The following is a 20,161-nucleotide window of genomic DNA, read 5'->3' on the forward strand; positions in this document are numbered from 1 at the left end:
GAGGCCTAGGACAAACACCACAGGCTGTAAGAGGCTGAACAGTACAAGAGGACCAGTGGAGAGGTCAATGTGTGAAATAGCAGATCAAAAACACAGACCAAACAATCATGTTTTCTTTTCACTTGTTGCTGTCTGTGAGATTTACTGCCTCAACAGGAAAAGCACATAGCTCCAAAGAGGAGGGAATGTCATGGTCCCAGTCTGTGAGATTCAATAGATGAGGAGCTCACATAGTTTCAGTCGAGGGGTGGTTTTTTACACTCCTGTGTTTTTATTTTCACCTGTCTGTGAAATGTCTATGAAATGTAACATGGATGCAGTCTGGCTGACAACATTTGGTTCCTGATCGTTCAATTTCTCATGCGTCTTTCATTACCATAGAATATCAACAAGCAAAAAGTAACAATTGGTAGGAAATGTGGCGTTCTTTTGTTCTGTCTGTGTACACAAAGCCCATTGTGTCTTCATTAATGATCTGATCTCCTGACAGCTCAACCTTTAGCTTCAGCATAATGTTATGCTTGCTCTCTAGCTGTGCTTTAACCAAAGGCTATCCACTCACCCACGCTCTCTGTCAGGATGGAGAGGTACAGCACACTCTCTGAATAGGATATTAGGTAAACAAACTCTATCTCTCTCTAGCAGGCTTGTCCAGCAGGGCTCCATCAAACAGTGAATTGACCTGTCAGGAGGGTAGAAATAACACATGAAGGTCTTGTAATAGGTTGGGGTTGTTGTTTTTAATAGGACAATAATAGGACAGTAGAGAATATTCATTTTACCTTGGGATTTGTGTTTAGGTTCCTCCCTCTCCCATGACAATATGTACGCCTACAAAACGAATTGTCTGCTAGGCTATTATAAAACTGAATAGACTGTTATAAAACACATTTTAGTTAAAGGTGTGGGCACAAATGACATGCTATATTTAAGCAATAAGGCATGAGGGGGTGTGGTATATGGCCAATATACCACAGCTAAGGGCTGTTCTTATATTTGTGTATATTGGCCATATACCACAAACCCCCGAGGTGCCTTATTGCTATTATAAACTGGTTCCCAATGCAATTATAGCAGTAAAAATACATGTTTTGTCATACCTGTGATATACAGTCTGATATACCATGGCTGTCAGCCAATCAGCATTCAGGGATTGAACCACCCAATTTATAATCTTTTTTATAGTACAGTAATATCAGCTATGGCTGAGTGATAGCCAATCGAGCATGATACATCAGACATGTCACAAAACAAACAAAAAAAAACATTTAAAAAAAAATTAAATGTCACAAAACTCCTGATGGTACAATGGTGACACCATGTGTTAGAAAGCTGTACTGATTACTGAAGAAACCAGTGTTGGATAAGAACAATTTTTTTGATAACCCTACCCGAGGTATAACAAAAACAACCATGTTTTTCCATATCTCTAAGATCTTCCCTATATGAAATGGATGGTTGTGTCAAATATTTTACTGCAAAAGTGGTTCAATATATTGGTATTGTGACACACCCCCTTTAACTCAGAGTGCAGAGTAATGCCTGGCTGGAGGAGTCACATAAGCTCACGTAACCCAATATTGCAAGCTCTGATATTGCTAAAATGTGGAAAACAAGTAGTCAGGTGACTGCCCTACAAACAGAAACAAACAACATTATGATATCTTAAAGCATTTAGGAAAAATGTGTAACTGTGTGTAACTGTGTGTGTGTGTGCGTGTGCGTGTGTGTACATATATACATACACACTGTCCAAGGATCGTTCAAGCCTATCCAGCACCAGCTAACACGGCTTGACATACTGTACCAAGTTTTGACCATAACCATCTCTCTGCCACCAGGTAAGAACTAATTCATTATCAGCAATTGTCTTTATGGTGTCAGTAGCTAGCTATAGCTGGACCTTCCCTCCACCTAATAATGGCAGAGATTAAAGGAATTAAGATGGATGTTCAATCATCCAATCATTCAATTATTCTCAATGGCAATTAGTTAGTATAGGTGAGTATATCTGTAGAGAATTACTGTAGGTGGACATACTGCGCATGCCTGCGTATGGCCACCACTACACCTGCACCACTGGGTGAGATTGAAGCTGGCAGTGTTGGCACTCAGTGACATATAGGCTGGCACAACACTGCTGCCCTTCCCTGCCTTGCATGGTATGGCTCTGTGTATACTAGAGTATAATGACATATTTCCCTCTGTTTTCTAGACAGGGACAGTGTGTAATGTGCAATTAACTAAATTGGCTTTGCATTTGACTCTGTGTGTATATAATCTTCATCCTCCATAGAGACGCTGGATGCAGAATTACAGTCCTTTACAACCTGCTTATGTTCAGTAGAGAAGAACATCTGTAGACATGGAGCTGCTGCAGCAGAGAGACCACCTCCTACAGGTAACATCCATAGACATGGAGCTGCTGCAGCAGAGAGACCACCTCCTACAGGTAACATCCATAGACATGGAGCTGCTGCAGCAGAGAGACCACATCCTACAGGTAACATCCATAGACATGGAGCTGCTGCAGCAGGTAGACCACATCCTACAGGTAACATCCATAGACATGGAGCTGTTGCAGCAGGTAGACCACTTCCTACAGGTAACATCCATAGACATGGAGCTGCTGCAGCAGAAAGACCACTTCCTACAGGTAACATCCATAGACATGGAGCTGCTGCAGCAGGTAGACCACTTCCTACAGGTAACATCCATAGACATGGAGCTGCTGCAGCAGGTAGACCACTTCCTACAGGTAACATCCATAGACATGGAGCTGCTGCAGCAGGTAGACCACTTCCTACAGGTAACATCCATAGACATGGAGCTGCTGCAGCAGGTAGACCACTTCCTACAGGTAACATCCATAGACATGGAGCTTCTGCAGCAGGTAGACCACATCCTACAAATAACATCCATAGACATGGAGCTGCTGCAGCAGGTAGACCACTTCCTACAGGTAACATCCATAGACATGGAGCTGCTGCTGCAGCAGGTAGACCACTTCCTACAGGTAACATCCATAGACATGGAGCTACTGCTGCAGCAGGTAGACCACTTCCTACAGGTAACATCCATAGACATGGAACTAGCTGCTGCAGCAGGTAGACCACTTCCTACAGGTAACATCCATAGACATGGAGCTACTGCAGCAGGTAGACCACCTCCTACAGGTAACATCCATAGACATGGAGCTACTGCTGCAGCAGGTAGACCACTTCCTACAGGTAACATCCATAGACATGGAGCTGCTGCAGCAGAAAGACCACTTCCTACAGGTAACAGCCATAGACATGAAGCTTCTGCAGCAGGTAGACCACTTCCTACAGGTAACATCCATAGACATGGAGCTGCTGCAGCAGAAAGACCACTTCCTACAGGTAACATCCATAGACATGGAGCTGCTGCAGACCACATCCTACAAATAACAGACCACATCCTACAGATAACATCCATAGACATGGAGCTGCTGCAGCAGGTAGACCACCTCCTACAGGTAACATCCATAGACATGGATGACACACAGACACACACACGTTCATAATTTCCACATAGAAAAGCATAAAGTCTGCACAGAGAATATAACAAGCTTTATTTCTGTGTGTTTTCTGAGGTTCTCTGTTAGAGGGAATGTACAGTGCATTCGGAAAGTATTCAGACCGCTTGACTTTTTCCACATTTTGTTATGTTACAAATAAAATTAAATCCTCATCAATCTACACACAATACCTCATAATGACAAAGCAAAAACAGGTTTTTATACATTTTTGCATTGTATTCAAAATAAAAAAAAGATACCTTAATTACATAAGTATTCAGACCCATAGCTATGAGATGTGAAATTGAGCTCAGGTGCATCCTGTTTCCATCTTTCATCCTTGAGATGTTTCTACAGCTTGATTGGAGTCCACCTGTGGTAAATTCAATTGATTGGACATGATTTGGAAATGCACACACCTGTCTACAGTGCCCTCCACTAATATTGGCACCCTTGGTAAATATGAGCAAAACGGCTGTGAAAATGTTTTCTTTATTGTTTATCCTCTTGGTCTTTCATTCAAAATATATACAAAAATCAAACCTTTAAAGTTGAAAAAAAATTGAAAAATTAATTCATATGTTCAGTACTTTGTGCTCCCTTTTCCAAGATAACAACTCTGAGTATTCTCCTATAATGCGTAATGAGGTTGGAGAACACACGGCAAGGGATCTCTCCAGATCCTAAAGATTCCAAGGTCCATGTTTGTGGACTCTCCTCTTCAGCTCATCCCACAGGTTTTCTATGGGGTTTAGGTCAGGGGACTGGGATGGCCATGGCAAAACCTTGATTCTGTGAAAACATTTTTGTGTTGATTTTGAGGTGTGCTTTGGATCATTGTCCTTCTGGAAGATCCAACCACGGCCCAGTTTAAGCTTCCTAGCAGAGGCAGTCGGGTTTTGTTTTAATATCTGATAGTACTTGATGGTGTCCATGATACCATGTATCCTAACAAGTTGTCCAGGGGCTTTGGAAGAAAAACAGCCTCACAACATCAAAGATCCACCACCAGACTTCACAGTGGGGATGAGGTGCTTTTCTGCATGTCTATCTTTCTGTCTATGCCAGACCCACCTCTGGTGATTGTTTCTAAAAAGCTCTATTTTGGTCTCACCTGACCATAGAACCCCGTCCCATTGACAGTTCCAGTAGCTTTTGGCAAACTGTAGGCGCTTGAGTTTGTTGTTTGATGACATCAAAGGATTTTTTTATGGCAACTCTCCCAAATAACTTGTGGTTATGTTGGTGGCGTCTGATTGTAGTTTTGGAGACTTTCTAACCACAAGACACAACTAACATCTGCAATTCTCCAGCTGTGATGCTTGGAGATTTTTTGGTCTCTTAAACCCTCCTCCTCACTGTGCGTGGGGTCAATATCAAATCAAATCTAATTTTATTTGTTACATGCTCCGAATACAACAGGTGTAGTGAAATGCTAACTTACAAGCCCTTAACCAACAATGCAGTTAAGAAAAATAAGTGTTAAGTAAAAAATAGATACAGTTGAATCGGAAGTTTACATACACTTATGTTGGAGTCATTACAACTCGTTTTTCAACCACTACACAAATTTCTTGTTAACAAACTATAGTTTTGGCAAGTCGGTTAGGACTTCTACTTTGTGCATGACACAAGTAATTTTTCCAACAATTGTTTACAGACAGATTATTTCACTTATAATTCACTGTTTCACAATTCCAGTGGGTCAGAAGTTTAAATACATTAAATTGACTGTGCCTTTAAACAGCTTGGAAAATTCCAGAAAATTATGTCATGGCTTTAGAAGCTTCTGATGGGCTAATTGACATCATTTGAGTCAATTGGAGGTGTACCTGTGGATGCATTTCAAGGCCTACCTTCAAACTCAGTGTCTCTTTGCTTGACATCATGGGAAAATCAAAAGAAATCAGCCAAGACCTCAGAAAAAAAGTCTGGTTCATCCTTGGGAGCAATTTCCAAACGCCTGAAGGTACCACGTTCACCTGTACAAACAATAGTACGCAAGTATAAACACCATGGGACCACGCAGCCATCATACCGCTCAGGAAGGAGACGCGTTCTGTCTCTTAGAGATGAACGTACTTTGGTGCGAAATGTGCAAATCAATCCCAGAACACCAGCAAAGGACCTTGTGAAGATGCTGGAGGAAACAGGTACAAAAGTATCCACAGTAAAACAGGTCCTATATCTACATAACCTGAAAGGACGCTCAGTAAGGAAGAAGCCACTGCTCCAAAACTGCCATTAAAAAGCCAGACTAGGGTTTGCAACTGCACATGGGGTCAAAGATCATACTTTTTGGAGAAATGTCCTCTGGTCTGATGAAACAAAAATAGAACTGTTTGGCCATAATGACCAGCGTTATGTTTGGAGGAAAAAGGGGGAGGCTTGCAAGCCAAAGACCACCATCCCAACCGTAAAGCACGGGGGTGGCAGCATCATGTTGTGGGGGTGCTTTGCTGCAGGAGGGACTGGTGCACTTCACAAAATAGATGGCATCATGAGGCAGGAAAAGTATGTGGATATATTGAAGCAACATCTCAAGACATCAGTCAGGAAGTTAAAGCTGTGTTGCAAATGGGCCTTCCAAATGGACAATGACCCCAAGCATACTTCCAAAGTTGTGGCAAAATGGCTTAAGGACAACAAAGTCAAGGTATTGGAGTGGCCATCACAAAGCCCTGACCTCAATCCTGTGGGCAGAACTGAAAAAATGTGTGCGAGCAAGGAGGCCTACAAACCTGACTGAGTTACACCATCTCTGTCAGGAGGGATGGGACAAAATTCACCCAACTAATTGTGGGAAGCTTGTTGAAGGCTACCCAAAACATTTGACCCAAGTTAAACAATTTAAAGGCAATGCTACTAAATACTAATTGAGTGTATGTAAACTTCTGACCCACTGGGAATGTGATGAAAGAAATAAAAGCTGAAATAAATCATTCTCTCTATTACTTCTCTGACATTTCACATTCTTAAAATAAAGTGGTAATCCAAACTGACCTAACACAGGGAATTTTTACTAAGATTAAGTGTCAGGAATTGTGAAAAACTGAGTTTACATGTATTTGGCTAAGGTGTATGTAAACTTCCGACTTCAACTGTAAGTAAAAACTAGAAAATAAAAGTAACAAATAATTAAATAGCAGCAGTAAAATAACAATAGTGAGGCTATATAGCGGGGGTACCGGTACAGAGTCAATGTGTGGGGGCACCGGTTAGTCAAGGTAATTAGTCAAGGTAATATGTACATGTATGTAAAGTTAAAGTGACCATGCATAGATAATAATCAGAGCAGCAGCAGCGTAAAAGAGGTTGTCTGGCTAGCCCTTTATTAGCTATTCAGGAGTCTTATGGCTCGGGGGTAGACACTGTTTGGACCTAGAACTTTTGGACCTAGACCTCCTCCCTATAAGCTGACCTCCTCCCACTTGTTAGTGGCCCTTATTATAACTATACATTCCCAGTGGGAATAACTAACCCGGCGAAAGCTAACTAGCTGGAGTGATGGTCAGGTATAGTCAGATAGTTACACAGCTTTTACTTTGAAAACCACTAGCACACGTATACTGTTGCAGCCCTTCCTCTCAACGCCCATACATCTCTGTTCATTAATTAAATATTGTGGATGACATTAGAAAAATGTATTAATGCAGTCAAAATGATTATCTGTCTTCATTGTTTAAGTTGAGATATTGATTGAAGGAATGGTACACGGATCGCTCAGACATCGAAATGAAATGTTTTGGGGTCCATGGTTCTTTGAAGGATTTTGTATCTTTAGCCCCTAGTCTTGCAATAAAGGCAAAGGGGCAATCATAAAATCTCTTCATATTTTGCCTCAAATCTAATATGTTGTCCAAAATCAAATATGGCTGCCATAATAACATTTGATGGAGGTTAAAGACTGTTGGTGTTAATCAATTTGATCCTGAATCCAATATGGCCAACATGATTGCACTTAAACACCTTAGCCTGCATATAAGTAGCCCTTGTTCATTTTGATTGTGTTATTCTGTCTTTGGGCACACTAGTTGAATAAATGAATGCATTTTTGTCAGGCAGGACCATACAGCACTTATTGAGAGCAAATTTGACTTGGAAAGTTGTCTATTGAACAGCTACCAAAAAGTGAAGTTTACATTGATCATAAATATTCATAGTTGGTATTTCTAACTATTGTATCTATGTGTTTACAGGTCTACATTTCCAAGGTGCATTAAGATATCCTAATGTTTGTATGTGTATGTAGGGCAGACAACTGACTACTTGTATTCTACATTTGAGCAATATCAGAGGTTACAATATTGGGTTACATGAGCTTAGGTTGCCCACCCCCTTCCAGCCAGTCATCATTGTGCACATTTTGAGTTAATGGAGTGTGCCAAAAATATCTATCAATTGAACCACTTTTGCAGTAAAATATTGTTATACAAACATCCATTTCATATATGGGAGACCTTCGAGATATGGAAAAACATGGTTGTGCTTTTTGAGGATTGGCCACTAGCCTATAAGCTATACTTGGTCCTTCCCTCCTATAAGATAATTATCATCGAATGTGAGAAATATGACATATCCCCACTGAAACATGACACATTGAAACCTATATCAATGGTTAGGAATACTGCATATTACATAAAGAAACAAGCAGATAATTGGAAGTAATTGATCACTACCCTACTAATGCTGCTGATTGAATTTCCATCTTGTTGTTTATACTTTGAAAGTCACTGGAACAATTGATGAGTACACAGATGTGATGTTTGTTTCCACTAGATAGCACAGTCATAGTCGAAATTGGCTAAATCGTACAAATTCCTGAAAACAAAAATGTACTTTTTGGTCTTCATTTATGGTTAGGGGTAGGCAAAAAAAACGGATTTTAAGAAGATCAATTCTACAAATACAATATGGTGGGGTTTATGACTTTGTGGCTGTGGTAACCAGTGACAATAATTTACGTTCCACTGTGAACTTTCCTAACTATGCTCCCAGCCAGAAGATTAATCTCCATTATTCATATGGCTGAGTGTGGAGTGTTTTAATCATTAGCTAATGTTTTATCCTTGAGCATTTTGCATAATGAGTTATTAGAAAGCACTTCACTATGCATAATTAATGTAACCCCAAAAGCAACAATAATTTATGCTCTGTTGAACTCCTTTATTCATCTTCTTTTGTAATTAACTCTAAGATGTTTTCCTTCATTCTAAAATGCATAACATAATTTATTTGCAGATGGAGTGTTATTTTCATGTAATTGTTCACATTTTGTGTCATTGTAAGAGATTAATAATTATTCAAAATATGGGGGGAAACTCAGGTCACATTTTTCTCTCTCCATTTGTTGACTGTTAAACTTCCTGAAGCCAGGCATTTTTGACAAGTTAGGACATGGCCCTGGTGTTTGACCCATAGGTTTGACTACTTGAAAAGGGTGCATAGTCTAAAAAGGGTCAACCCAAAAGAGCTCAGGGGGAATTTAATTGGTATTGCAGTGGCTACCTAGTCAAAAGCTCCTATAGCCACTCTAGCACGGAATTTCAATCTGCAAATGTTCATAAATGCAAGTAGCTGTTTGGTTGGGTCTTTTGTCCATTTATTAGCAGCAAAGATATAAACATAGTAACATAGTAAAAATTCCATAAAAGCATCCCAGAGCATAAAATTATTTCTGTGCTCTCCATACCTGTGCATCCCTAGTATGCCTACTTCCGGGTCATCTGTGTGCTCTAAATACATGTGACCAGTGAACCAACATGTCCTCTTCTGAAAATATTATGTGGAATGACCGAGTTTGGGAAACGCTGTTGTAGCCTATTACCACTAATAGAATAGTGAGGTTATTTATAAAAAATATTTGATTTGACTTTGACCAGGGTTGATTATTATATATATTTTTAAACAATTAATGAATATACTGGTAACGAATCTACATTTCAAACGATTTTAAGTTGAACCAATATGGACTTTTTATTTTTTAAATGTCTGACAAAATGCTTTTGAGTGAAAACTGTTTTGCTAACAAGTTCTTTCAATAATCAGGCAAATGAAGGTACATTCCCCTAAAAAAAATCCGAATTATTTATTAATACATAAACATTTCCCGACACCACCGCGCTTTAAAACCATAAAATCCCGCTTCGAGCTGGACTCCTCCCGATTGGTGCTTTTGAAAGACAGCGAGCGACGTGATTGCTTGGTTTTGAAAGCCTGAAGCGCCGCGGCCAATTCGAAAAGAATGCACCCACTCACTACTGTAAACGTAGTTGACTGCAAGAGAGCCACACTCATTTTCCACCCAGCTAGTTAACTTAGCTACAGTCACGTTACACAACGATATTGGAAGGTAGCTATATATGTATGTGTCACATTTTTAGCTACAAGGTTTATTTGGTCGATTGTATTGTAGCAGTTGTCATCATGGCATTTACAATTTAGCTAGTTAACTCGCTTGCATTGAGGAAACATTTGCACAGCATGTAAAAACAAAGATATTTAAAATTATTACTAAAGGTGTCACGTCACAAAGTAATGCATGGTTTTACTGTTTAGTTTTTGCTATCGAATAATGATGCTAGTTAATGAAATGTCTATCTAGTTCAGTTGTCTAGCTAGCTACGGTAACGTTAGTTAAATTAGCCAGCTAACGCGTTAGCTAGATCTGTTTGTTTTTTTACATTCGCTGAATGTATTGCTTAATTTCCTATCACTTTTAAGATGGACAGTTAGCACTAACGTTAGCTATGAATCGTGTTAACAAAAACAAACACAGTTTGCTATTTTTGACTTGTCGTTCATTTGAAATGGCATAATTGGTTTGTTTTGTAGCAAACCTAGCCTGTTTTTTTTTTTTTTTTTCAGGGAACAATGGACGATTACGTGAAAATAGAGAAAATCGGAGAGGGTAAGTTATGTGTAACTTTGGTTCGTTTAAAAAAAAAAAAAAAAAAAAAAGCTTTCGTTTGTTTTCCCCAAACTCCACTCGGAGTCAACTCTAGCTAGACTTATGTGCATGTCATTTGATTGTCTTCCTTTAGTTATGACAACCTATTCACTATACCTTATTCATCACGTCAATTACTAGCTACACACCATAGTAAAGAATGAGTTGTGCCTGTGATTTCCAGGTACCTATGGGGTTGTGTATAAAGGCAGACACAAGACGACAGGCCAGGTGGTGGCAATGAAGAAGATCCGTCTGGAGAGTGAGGAGGAGGGAGTGCCAAGCACGGCTGTTAGAGAGATCTCTCTTCTCAAAGAGCTAGCGCACCCTAATGTTGTACAGTATGTAACAGTCTGTTTGTGTCTGTGGGGTTCTTAAAGTGTTTACAGTAGCCAGGCAGCAAGAGAAGTAAACATGTGGTTTGTCTTATCAGTTCAAAAACTTAGACATCGTTATGCCAAAAAAGGCCAGGTCAAGTCTAGTATTTGTCATATCATATTTATCTGTCTAGTGTATACATACAGTTGAAGTCAGAAGTTTACATACACCGTAGCCAAATATATTTAAACTGTTTTTCACAATTCCTGACATTTAATCCTAGTAAAAATCCCCTGTCTTAGTTCAGGTAGGATCACCACTTTATTTTTAAGAATGTGAAATGTCAGCATAATAGAGATTTCTTTCTTTCATCACATTCCTAGTGGGTCAGAAGTTTACATACACTCAATTAGTATTTGGTAGCATTGCCTTTAAATTGTTTAACTTGGGTCAAATGTTTTGGTTAGCCTTCCACAAGTGTCCCACAATAAGTTTGGTGTATTTTGGCCCATTTCTCTTGACAGAGCTGGTGTAACCGAGTCATGTTTGTAGGCCTCCTTGCTCACACATGTTTTTTCAGTTCTGCCCACACGTTTTCTATAGGATTGAGGTCAGGGCTTTGTGATGGCCACTCCAATACCTTGACTTTGTTCTTAAGCAACTTTGCCACAACTTTGGAAGTATGCTTGGGGTCATTGTCCCTTTGGAAGACCCATTTGCGACCAAGCTTTAACTTCCTGTCTGGAGATGTAGCTTCAATATATCCACATACCTTCCCTTCCTCATGATGCCATCTATTTTGTGAAGTGCGCCAGTCCCTCCTGCAGCAAAGCACCCCAACAACATGATGCTGCGACCCCTGTACTTCACGGTTGGGATGGTGTTCTTCAGCTTGCAAGCTTCCCCTTTTTCCTCTAAACATAATGCTGGTCATTATGACCAAACAGTTCTATTTTTGTTTCATCAGACCAGATGATATTACCCCAAAAAGTACGATTTTTGTCCCCGTGTGCAGTTGCAAACCGCAGTCTGTCTTTTTTATGGCGGTTTTGGAGCAGTGGCTTCTTCCTTTCTGAGGGGCCTTAGGTTATGTCGATATAGGACTCGTTTTTACTGTGGATATAGGTTATTTTGTACCTGTTTCCTCCAACATCTTCACAAGGTCCTTTGCTGTTCTGGGATTGATTTGCACATTTCGCACCAAAGTACGTTCATCTCTAGGCGACGCGTCTCCATCCTGAGCGGTATGACTGCTGCGTGGTCCCATGGTGTTTATACGTGTGTACTATTGTTTGTACAGATGAACGTGGTACCTTCAGGCATTTGGAAATTGCTCTCAAGGATGAACCAGGCTTGTGGAGGTCTACAATTGTTTTTCTGGGGTCTTGGCTGATTTCTTTTGAGTTTCCCATGATGTCAAGCCAAGCAGGCTTGAAGGTAGGAATTGAAATGCATCCACAGGTACACCCCCAATTGACTCAAGTGATGTCAATTAGCCTATCAGAAGCTTCTAAAGCCATGACATCATTTCCTGGAATTTTCCAAGCTGTTTAACGTCAGTCAACTTAGTGTATGTTAACTTCTGACCCACTGGAATTGTGATGCGGTGAAATAATCTGTGTAAACAATTGTTGGGAAAATTACTTGTGTCGTGCACAAAGTAGATGTCCTAACCGACCTGCCAAAACTATAGTTTGTTAAGAAATTTGTGGAGTGGTTGAAAAACAAGTTTTAATGACTCCAACCTAAGTGTATGTAGACTTCTGACTTCAACTGTAAATAAATAGCCTGTTTGTTTCCCATGTGTTTTGTTTCCAAACAGGCTTCTAGATGTGCTGATGCAGGAGTCCAGACTGTACCTCATCTTTGAGTTCCTGTCCATGGACCTGAAGAAATACCTAGACTCTATCCCCTCGGGCCAGTACATGGACCCCATGCTTGTGAAGGTATGGGCCCCACTGAGGGCATGACAGTCAAACACAACCCTGTTTTGATGTCTCTTTTTTTTCACAATCTGCTCTTGATACTATCGAGTACTGTGAAACTTCAATTAAACGCAAAGTCTCAAATAGCCACCTGACCCTTTTAATAGCCGGGTATCTGCACACATTCGGCAAATAAACACAGAGTCAAAATGAATTGTTTACGAGGTTACCATGGACAGTTCTGATATTCTCACAAAATTATCAGGGTGAAAGCGAAGGAGATGGAACACCACTACGTGACCGTAGGGCCTCCGACTTTGCTTTTAGTACAGGCTGGCTTGACAAATTGGGCTTTCAGTCAGACTGCACGCTACTGTTGAAACCAAACACCTAGCTCAACTAGAAGACTCTTTTAATAGGTACCGGTTGTGCTCAGTGATTGAAGCAAATAAATGCCCAGGCTATTCATTGAAAGTTTTACGGTATACCAACTTAGTGTTTTAGTCCAAGTTGTCAGACTAAACCAATTGTTTTCTCGCTCGTAGGTTCATTTTAACCCTCTGTTGCAATCTCCCATCCATCCAGAGCTATCTGTACCAGATCTTGGAAGGCATCCTGTTCTGCCACTGTAGAAGGGTCCTCCACAGAGACCTGAAACCTCAGAACCTGCTGATTGACAACAAGGGAGTGATCAAGCTGGCAGACTTTGGGTTGGCCAGGGCTTTCGGGGTGCCAGTCCGGGTATATACCCACGAGGTAAGCCAGAACACCACGTAGTTCATTTCCAAAGAGCAATTGCAGTAGTGATGGGAAGTTGGGCTATTTTTACTGGCTCAGATCTTTTCAACTCATTCTGTCAAAATAACAGATCTTTTGACTCGTTTCATTCATCTGGGCTGTATCACATCCGGCCATGATTGGGAGTCCCATAGGGCAGCGCACAATTGGCCCAGTGTTGGCCGGGGTAGGCGGTCATTGTAAATAAGAATTTGTTAACTTTTAATTAAGTAGGCAAGTCAGTTAAATAAAATACAATTTTGATTTAGTAATACCCAGAGCACGCAGAAGCCCCTACTGGCAAAGGATGAACAAAAAAACTACATAGAATCATGATTCTACAAGCCTCTCGTTCACCATAGGTGGCTTGTTATTGGACCTGTTATTTGTGACAGACTTGTATATCTTTGCTTCAGACAATGTACATTTGTGATTGCTAGGTATACAAAACATATTGTTTACTGATACCTTTTTTAAATGAGGTCTAGTTGTGTCCGCAATCAGATTATTATAGATTTTAACCGAGTGTTGCGCAAAGGCAGGCTGTGAATTTTGGTTCTACAAAGCTGTGTCCATCGAGTTAAAATTCAATAATCAATTAATATCATACATTCTTGCGCCATGCTGTAAGTTATCAGTTCTAAACATGTTTTTCTCCTCTATGCTGCCTGCATCATGATCTAATTTCCCTAGAGCGCATGATGGACATTTGCTGGTCGGAGCAATGTCTCTGGAGCCACTGAGGCGGAGGAGCGCATATTAACCCTGTTGTAGAATTCATTGCGTCCAGCAGGTCCAATGAAAAATTAATTTGTAGTCTCGAGCCATTAAAAAGTTGTTCAAAAAGAATGACTTGTCCGCCAGCTGCACGTCACTAATTAGCAGATAGCATTGTAAAGTTAAGCTATCATAAGGGGTGTGTATGCACACGTTAATAAGGTCATTAACTGTGTCTGTGTCCAGGTTGTGACACTGTGGTACAGGGCTCCTGAGGTGCTGCTGGGGGCCCCACGGTACTCCACCCCTGTGGATGTCTGGAGTATTGGGACCATCTTTGCAGAGTTGGCTACAAAGAAACCACTTTTCCACGGAGACTCAGAGATAGACCAGCTTTTCAGGATCTTCAGGTCTATTTGCTTAAGAGTATACACATCTGTAATATACCCAATCCTACTAGTAGCAACATCTAGGTTGGTTAATCAATGTTTGATGTTAGATTAGGACATTTGCTTGATCTGTTGTGAGCAACGAGCCATCCCAAATTATTGACACGGTCAACAGACAATTGCTCCATGATGGATATACCACATTGGCTTGGGTGAGGTATTTATCAAGCATCGTTGTCTCCTCCTGTTTCAGGACCCTTGGTACTCCCAACAATGACATCTGGCCAGAGGTTGAGTCTCTGCCTGACTACAAGAACACGTTCCCCAAGTGGAAGTCTGGGAACCTGTCTTCCATGGTGAAGAACCTGGACAAGAAAGGCATTGATCTGCTCGCTGTAAGATTTCACCATTCTCCTTGATTTTATTTAGATTGAAACATTGTTGCTGTAGAAGCCCTGTGCTCACGTGTCTTTTTCAAGCGGCTGGTTGTGTTTTTTTTTTTTGGATAGCATTAGTGATATTGAAGTGACCTATTGTTCCGTTAGCCCAGCAGTAGCCTTTAGGATACATATACATATGACCATGTCCTACCTTCTATAGAAGGTTATGAAGTGATTTTTTTATTTTATTTTTCCCCTCAAAGAAAACACTAATCTATGACCCACCCAAGAGGATCTCTGCCAGACAGGCAATGAGCCATCCATACTTTGATGACCTGGACAAAACCACTCTACCTGCCAGCACGGTCAAGATGTAAACGCCACACAGCTCGACTCAAAGGACCTGAAAAATAGTACAATTATGGAAGCATATTGATCGTCTGGTTTTGTTTGTATGTTTGTTTTTTCTTCGTTTGTCCTTTTTCTATCTACCGGTAATATTAATCATTATTCTGTAAATAGCGTTTAAAAAAACGAAACCGGTTTGGATCTAAAGTGACACGTACTAAAGGTTACATTCAAAAGTAGTATATTTTCAATAAAGTGCACTTTTCTAGATCCGTTACTTTTAAGTTGTGTGTTTGTAATTTTTTTATTTATTATTGGGGAATAATAACTGTTGCAGGATTCCTGCGTTGTTTGATGCTTTCAAGTGTGTATTTTTTTGCCAGGCATACCGTATCAGGTTTGAACATGATTCTTCCTCTAGACTTGTTTAAAACCAGTACCAAACCATTTGTTTTAAGAGCTGGAGTAAGAAAATGTATTATACTGGGATTTAAAAAACTAACCCGTTCCTCCTACACAGTATTTTTTTTCTGGCTGGTAGAAGGAAACTCTGTTAGATTCCTTTTTAGAGCGAGTTTTAGTTGGCCAACCTATACTGCATTTGTTTTAAAGTTGTGTAATGCTTTTCTTGACAGTTGCATATATTCCCAAACTGGAATTAAGTCTGTGTGCATCCTGCCTGGTTTTACTTGATGTCATACATGGTCCCCCATTGAGGCGGCATATAGCCTAGCGGTTAAGAGTGTTGGGCCAGTGACACAAAGGTCGCTGGTTTGAATCCATGAGCTGACTTGGTGAAAAATCTGTCTGCCCTTAAGCAATGCACTTAACCCCAATTGCTACTATGAATCCCTCTGTATGTGAGCATCTGCTACAGGACTCAAATGTAAATAAGGTGGTCAGTTGTGGATGTCTTCCCTAGCAGGACGGGGAGGTTCCCCTATGTTAAAAGGATGCGTTGGAGACTAGGAAATGACCACATTTGATTTTAATAGCATTACATGCCCATTGTAGCAGTTCTCAATATCAAATAGTTTCTGGATGACAAGTGCCTTACTCTAATAGTTTTTTCTGTAATTGTTTATAAGAATGTGATATTTCTCAGGGGGAAGGGCACCAAAGCGGTGCATTAACCAGTGTGAATCAATATTCTGAGTGGAGGAGGCATATGTAACCTGAAAACAAGCTGTTATAGCAATATTGTTTACAGGCACGCATTCTCACTAAACTAGCAGGATAGTGAATGCTGATTGCGGGACCTTGACAAACTTAAGTGAGTGATGACTATAGCTACAGTATGTTCAAGTATATTATTTTTCTGGGTTATCTACCTCTGTTAGTGATTTCTTGCCTCGCTGGCTTGCTAAATTGCTAGGTAATCAATCCTCCGATGACATCTGTGATGTTGACCATAACCATCGAATTAAGTGTTAATTTACACCAGCTGCATTTGAGGTTGGAGGATTCTCTATTCACTTCGATGTAAACCCCTTTCTGGTGCAACTTTTCATGACACGGCCGTGAAATTGTTCTATTGGCAGAGCGGTTTGGAACTGTAGTTGTTATTGGCCTGTTAACTTATACCACCTGGTGATGTCACCTGGCAAGCCAAAACGCCATACATGCAAAATAACAGAGCACATTTTTTTCACACTTTTACAGTGTTTCATCAGCTGTTGTACAATATGATACAGAATGTTGACTGCACTGGGTTAAGCAATGTTCTAAAGTGGACTAGCTCATTGTATCCTACCATATTTAGTTAAGTGATGCTATTGTAATTCCGATATCAGGGTAAATGAAATAGTCTGTCTTCCAGATACACATTTTGTGCATGACTGGGCAGGTTATCGGACAATGCCTAGAGAAGTGTAGGAATTTTATAAAATAATCTGATTTTCCTCAGAATTTGTTTGTCTGGAACGCTCCCCTTCTTGTGCCTAATTGATCACTGTTGTGCAGGAAGAGGTATTTTCTTTGTTACCTTCATGCATTGGGCTAAACTGCAGGCACTACCAACAAAGAAGCACAGTTGAGTGTGAGTGAAGTGAATTCACATGAATACTGATTTGTTATGTGGCATTCTAGATGCTTGGTCTTTTGTATTCTTGGCCTGTCACTCATTGTTTATAAATGGCAAGTGTTGAAAATAAAACAGCAGGCTTTCAATTTAAAAACAAAAGGCTACTGCATGAGGGATAGAATAATGTATTTCTATTGAATATATTCAGTTTGTTTTTCATAAATCATCCTCACCCAGAATAAAATGCCATTTATACATTGACCTACATTCTGACGAGAGCCGTTAACATGAATGTGATGTGAAGCGATATCTACAACGTGACATTTATCATACAGATTGCGCGATAGATATTTTAAGATCATTTCCAATTGAGCTGACAAATACAGCCTTTGCCGAGAACATAGCCTTTAAATTTCAATCACGCTGTAACGCTGAACTTCCGTGATATGCATTGAATAGAGCCCCTAGTTTGACTGCAATGTTCTCACTGAGGACACCATAGAGAGAGAGTACAGTCATTCTGTGATGTAAAGATAACCCAGGCTGTGACCCCATTTAGGGAGTGGTTGAAATGTACAACATTGTTACCCAGAGGAAAATGGGGGATGTTATGTTTTCTCAATTTGAGTCAGAGGAGGGGGAGGGTCATGTAATTTGTAATCAATTAAATGTCATATTGCTCAAAGTTGCTTATTATATCTCAATGTGTGCCAGATGCTATAGGCCATGTGTATTCAACTCTTAACCAGCAGGCTCCAGCCCTCAAAGGGTTTCTGTTCTACCTGATAATGAATTGCACCCACCTGGTGTCCCAGCTCCACAACCTTCTGGTTACTTTGCGATGTAATGCTTAAAAAACAAAAACAGTTCTAAAACTGCATATCTAATGCTCTGGTCTGTCCTAGGGTTGAGGGTAAACAGGCATGCATTTTGCTGTCCAGTTTATGTTTGAATTATTAGGCCATACATTATTATTTCAGAGAGGTCCGACATTCTCCAGGTATCCCTCATCATAAATAGCGTACAGGCTCTTAGGCGATGTGGAAGAATAGGGACACTTACAAGCACCCAGAAACAATGCCCAACAATGAGGCTTAATTGATAAGGTCTTGACTTTGGATTGATTTGCAGCTTTTGTTAAAAATTAATGCAAACAATAAAGACCTCCCAAATCTGCTGTATGTTGACTACCCAGATAGTACAAATGGTCAAGTCTAAAATATGTTCACTGAATGAAACACTGAATACATTTTATTCAATGATTGAAATAACGTAAAATACAAAAAAAAACAATCTACCTGCATGGAAATAAAGAATATGAACATATTTAAACGAAGAAAATACAAATGAAACTGCCATTTCACCCCTATGAAATTCTAAGCTCAATTCAGCCAGGCGTATTACAGTACAGTAACATACAGCGCATTCGGAAAGGATTCAGACCCCTTGACTTTTTCCAAATTTTGTTATGTTACAGCCTTATTCTAAAATGAATTAAATTGTTTTTTTCCCCCTCATCAATCTACACACAATACCCCATAATGACAAAGATAACCTGTTTTTAGCATTTTTTTGCCAATGTATTAAAAATAAAAAACTGAAATATCACATTTACATAAGTATTCAGACCATTTACTCAGTACTTTGTTGAAGCACCTTTGGCAGCAATTAAAGTCTTCTTGGGTATGACGCTACAAGCTTGGCACAGCTGTATTTGTGGAGTTTCTCCCATTCTCAGCAGATCCTCTCAAGCTCTGTCAGGTTGGATCAGGAGTGTCGCTGCACAGCTATTTTCAGGTTTCTCTAGAGATATTCGATTGGGATCATGTCCGGCTCTGGCTTGGCCACTCAAGGACATTCAGAGACTTGTCCCGAAGCCACTCCTGTGTTGTCTTGGCTGTGTGATTAGTGTTGTTGTCCTGTTGGAAGGTGAACCTTCACCCCAGACTGAGGTTCTGAGCACTCTGGACCAGGTTTTCGTCAAGGATCTCTCTGTACTTTGTTTGTTCATCTTTCCCTCGATCCTGACTCGTCTCCCAGTTCCTGACGCTGAAAAACATCCCCACAGCATGATGCAGCCACCACCATGCTTCACTGTAGGGATGGTGCCAGGTTTACTTCAGACGTAGGTCACGCTTGGCATGGTTTCATTAGACCAGAGAATCTTGTTTCTCATGGTCTGAGAGTCCTTTAGGTTCCTTTTGGCAAACTCCAAGCGGCTATCATGTCCCTTTTACTGAGGAGTAGCTTCCGTCTGGCCACTCTACCATAAAGGCTTGATTGGGGGAGTGCTGCATAGATGGTTGTCCTTCTGGAAGGTTCTCCCATCTCCACAGAGGAACTCTGGAGCACTGTCAGAGTGACCATCGGGTTCTTGGTCACCCCCCTCCCGATTGCTCAGTCTTGGTGGTTCCAAACTTCTTCCATTTAAGAATGATGAAGGCTATTGTACCTTGGGTACCTTCAATGCTGCAGAAATGTTTTGGTACCCTGCCCCAGATCTGTGCCTTGACACAATCCTGTCTCTGAGCTCTATGGACAATTCCTTTGACCTCATGGCTTGGTTTTTTCTCTGACATGAACTGTCTACTGTGGGACCTTATATAGACAGGTGTGTGCCTTTCCAAATCATGACCAATCAATTGAATTTACCACAGGTGGACTCCAATCATGTTGTAGAAACATCTCAAGGATGATCAATGGAAACAGGAGGCACCTGAGCTCAATTTCGAGTCTCATAGCAAAGGGTCTGAATACTTATGTCAACAAGGTATTTCCCAAAAACCTGTTTTCA

General features: G+C 40.4%; 1 protein-coding gene across 2 annotated transcripts; it reads left to right on the top strand.

The window, feature by feature from the left end:
• Nucleotides 1-9,693: 9,693 nt before the first annotated feature.
• On the top strand, nucleotides 9,694-15,621 carry LOC112253102 (cyclin-dependent kinase 1). 2 transcript variants are annotated; one of them, XM_042323629.1, is made up of 8 exons: nucleotides 9,694-9,905; nucleotides 10,409-10,451; nucleotides 10,675-10,831; nucleotides 12,631-12,754; nucleotides 13,319-13,489; nucleotides 14,474-14,637; nucleotides 14,870-15,011; nucleotides 15,260-15,621. In XM_042323629.1, the coding sequence occupies exons 2-8, from the start codon at nucleotides 10,415-10,417 to the stop codon at nucleotides 15,371-15,373; spliced, it is 909 nt and encodes a 302-aa protein (XP_042179563.1). In that variant the 5' UTR covers nucleotides 9,694-9,905; nucleotides 10,409-10,414; the 3' UTR covers nucleotides 15,374-15,621. The 2 variants fall into 2 exon arrangements, with proteins under 2 accessions (XP_042179563.1, XP_042179562.1); XM_042323628.1 differs by having other exon boundaries at nucleotides 9,695-9,893.
• The last annotated feature ends 4,540 nt before the right edge of the window (nucleotides 15,622-20,161 follow it).

The sequence above is a fragment of the Oncorhynchus tshawytscha genome, linkage group LG06 (genome assembly GCF_018296145.1).
Source record: "Oncorhynchus tshawytscha isolate Ot180627B linkage group LG06, Otsh_v2.0, whole genome shotgun sequence".
Lineage (NCBI taxonomy): Eukaryota > Metazoa > Chordata > Actinopteri > Salmoniformes > Salmonidae > Oncorhynchus > Oncorhynchus tshawytscha.

Excerpts from the sequence above, each read along its gene's own strand:
- LOC112253102 (XM_042323629.1), top strand. The coding sequence starts at position 10,415 with ATGGACGATTACGTGAAAATAGAGAAAATCGGAGAGG. Across the intron at positions 12,755-13,318 it reads TGGACCCCATGCTTGTGAAG|AGCTATCTGTACCAGATCTT; the intron begins GTATGGGCCCCA and ends CCATCCATCCAG. Across the intron at positions 13,490-14,473 it reads TCCGGGTATATACCCACGAG|GTTGTGACACTGTGGTACAG; the intron begins GTAAGCCAGAAC and ends GTCTGTGTCCAG.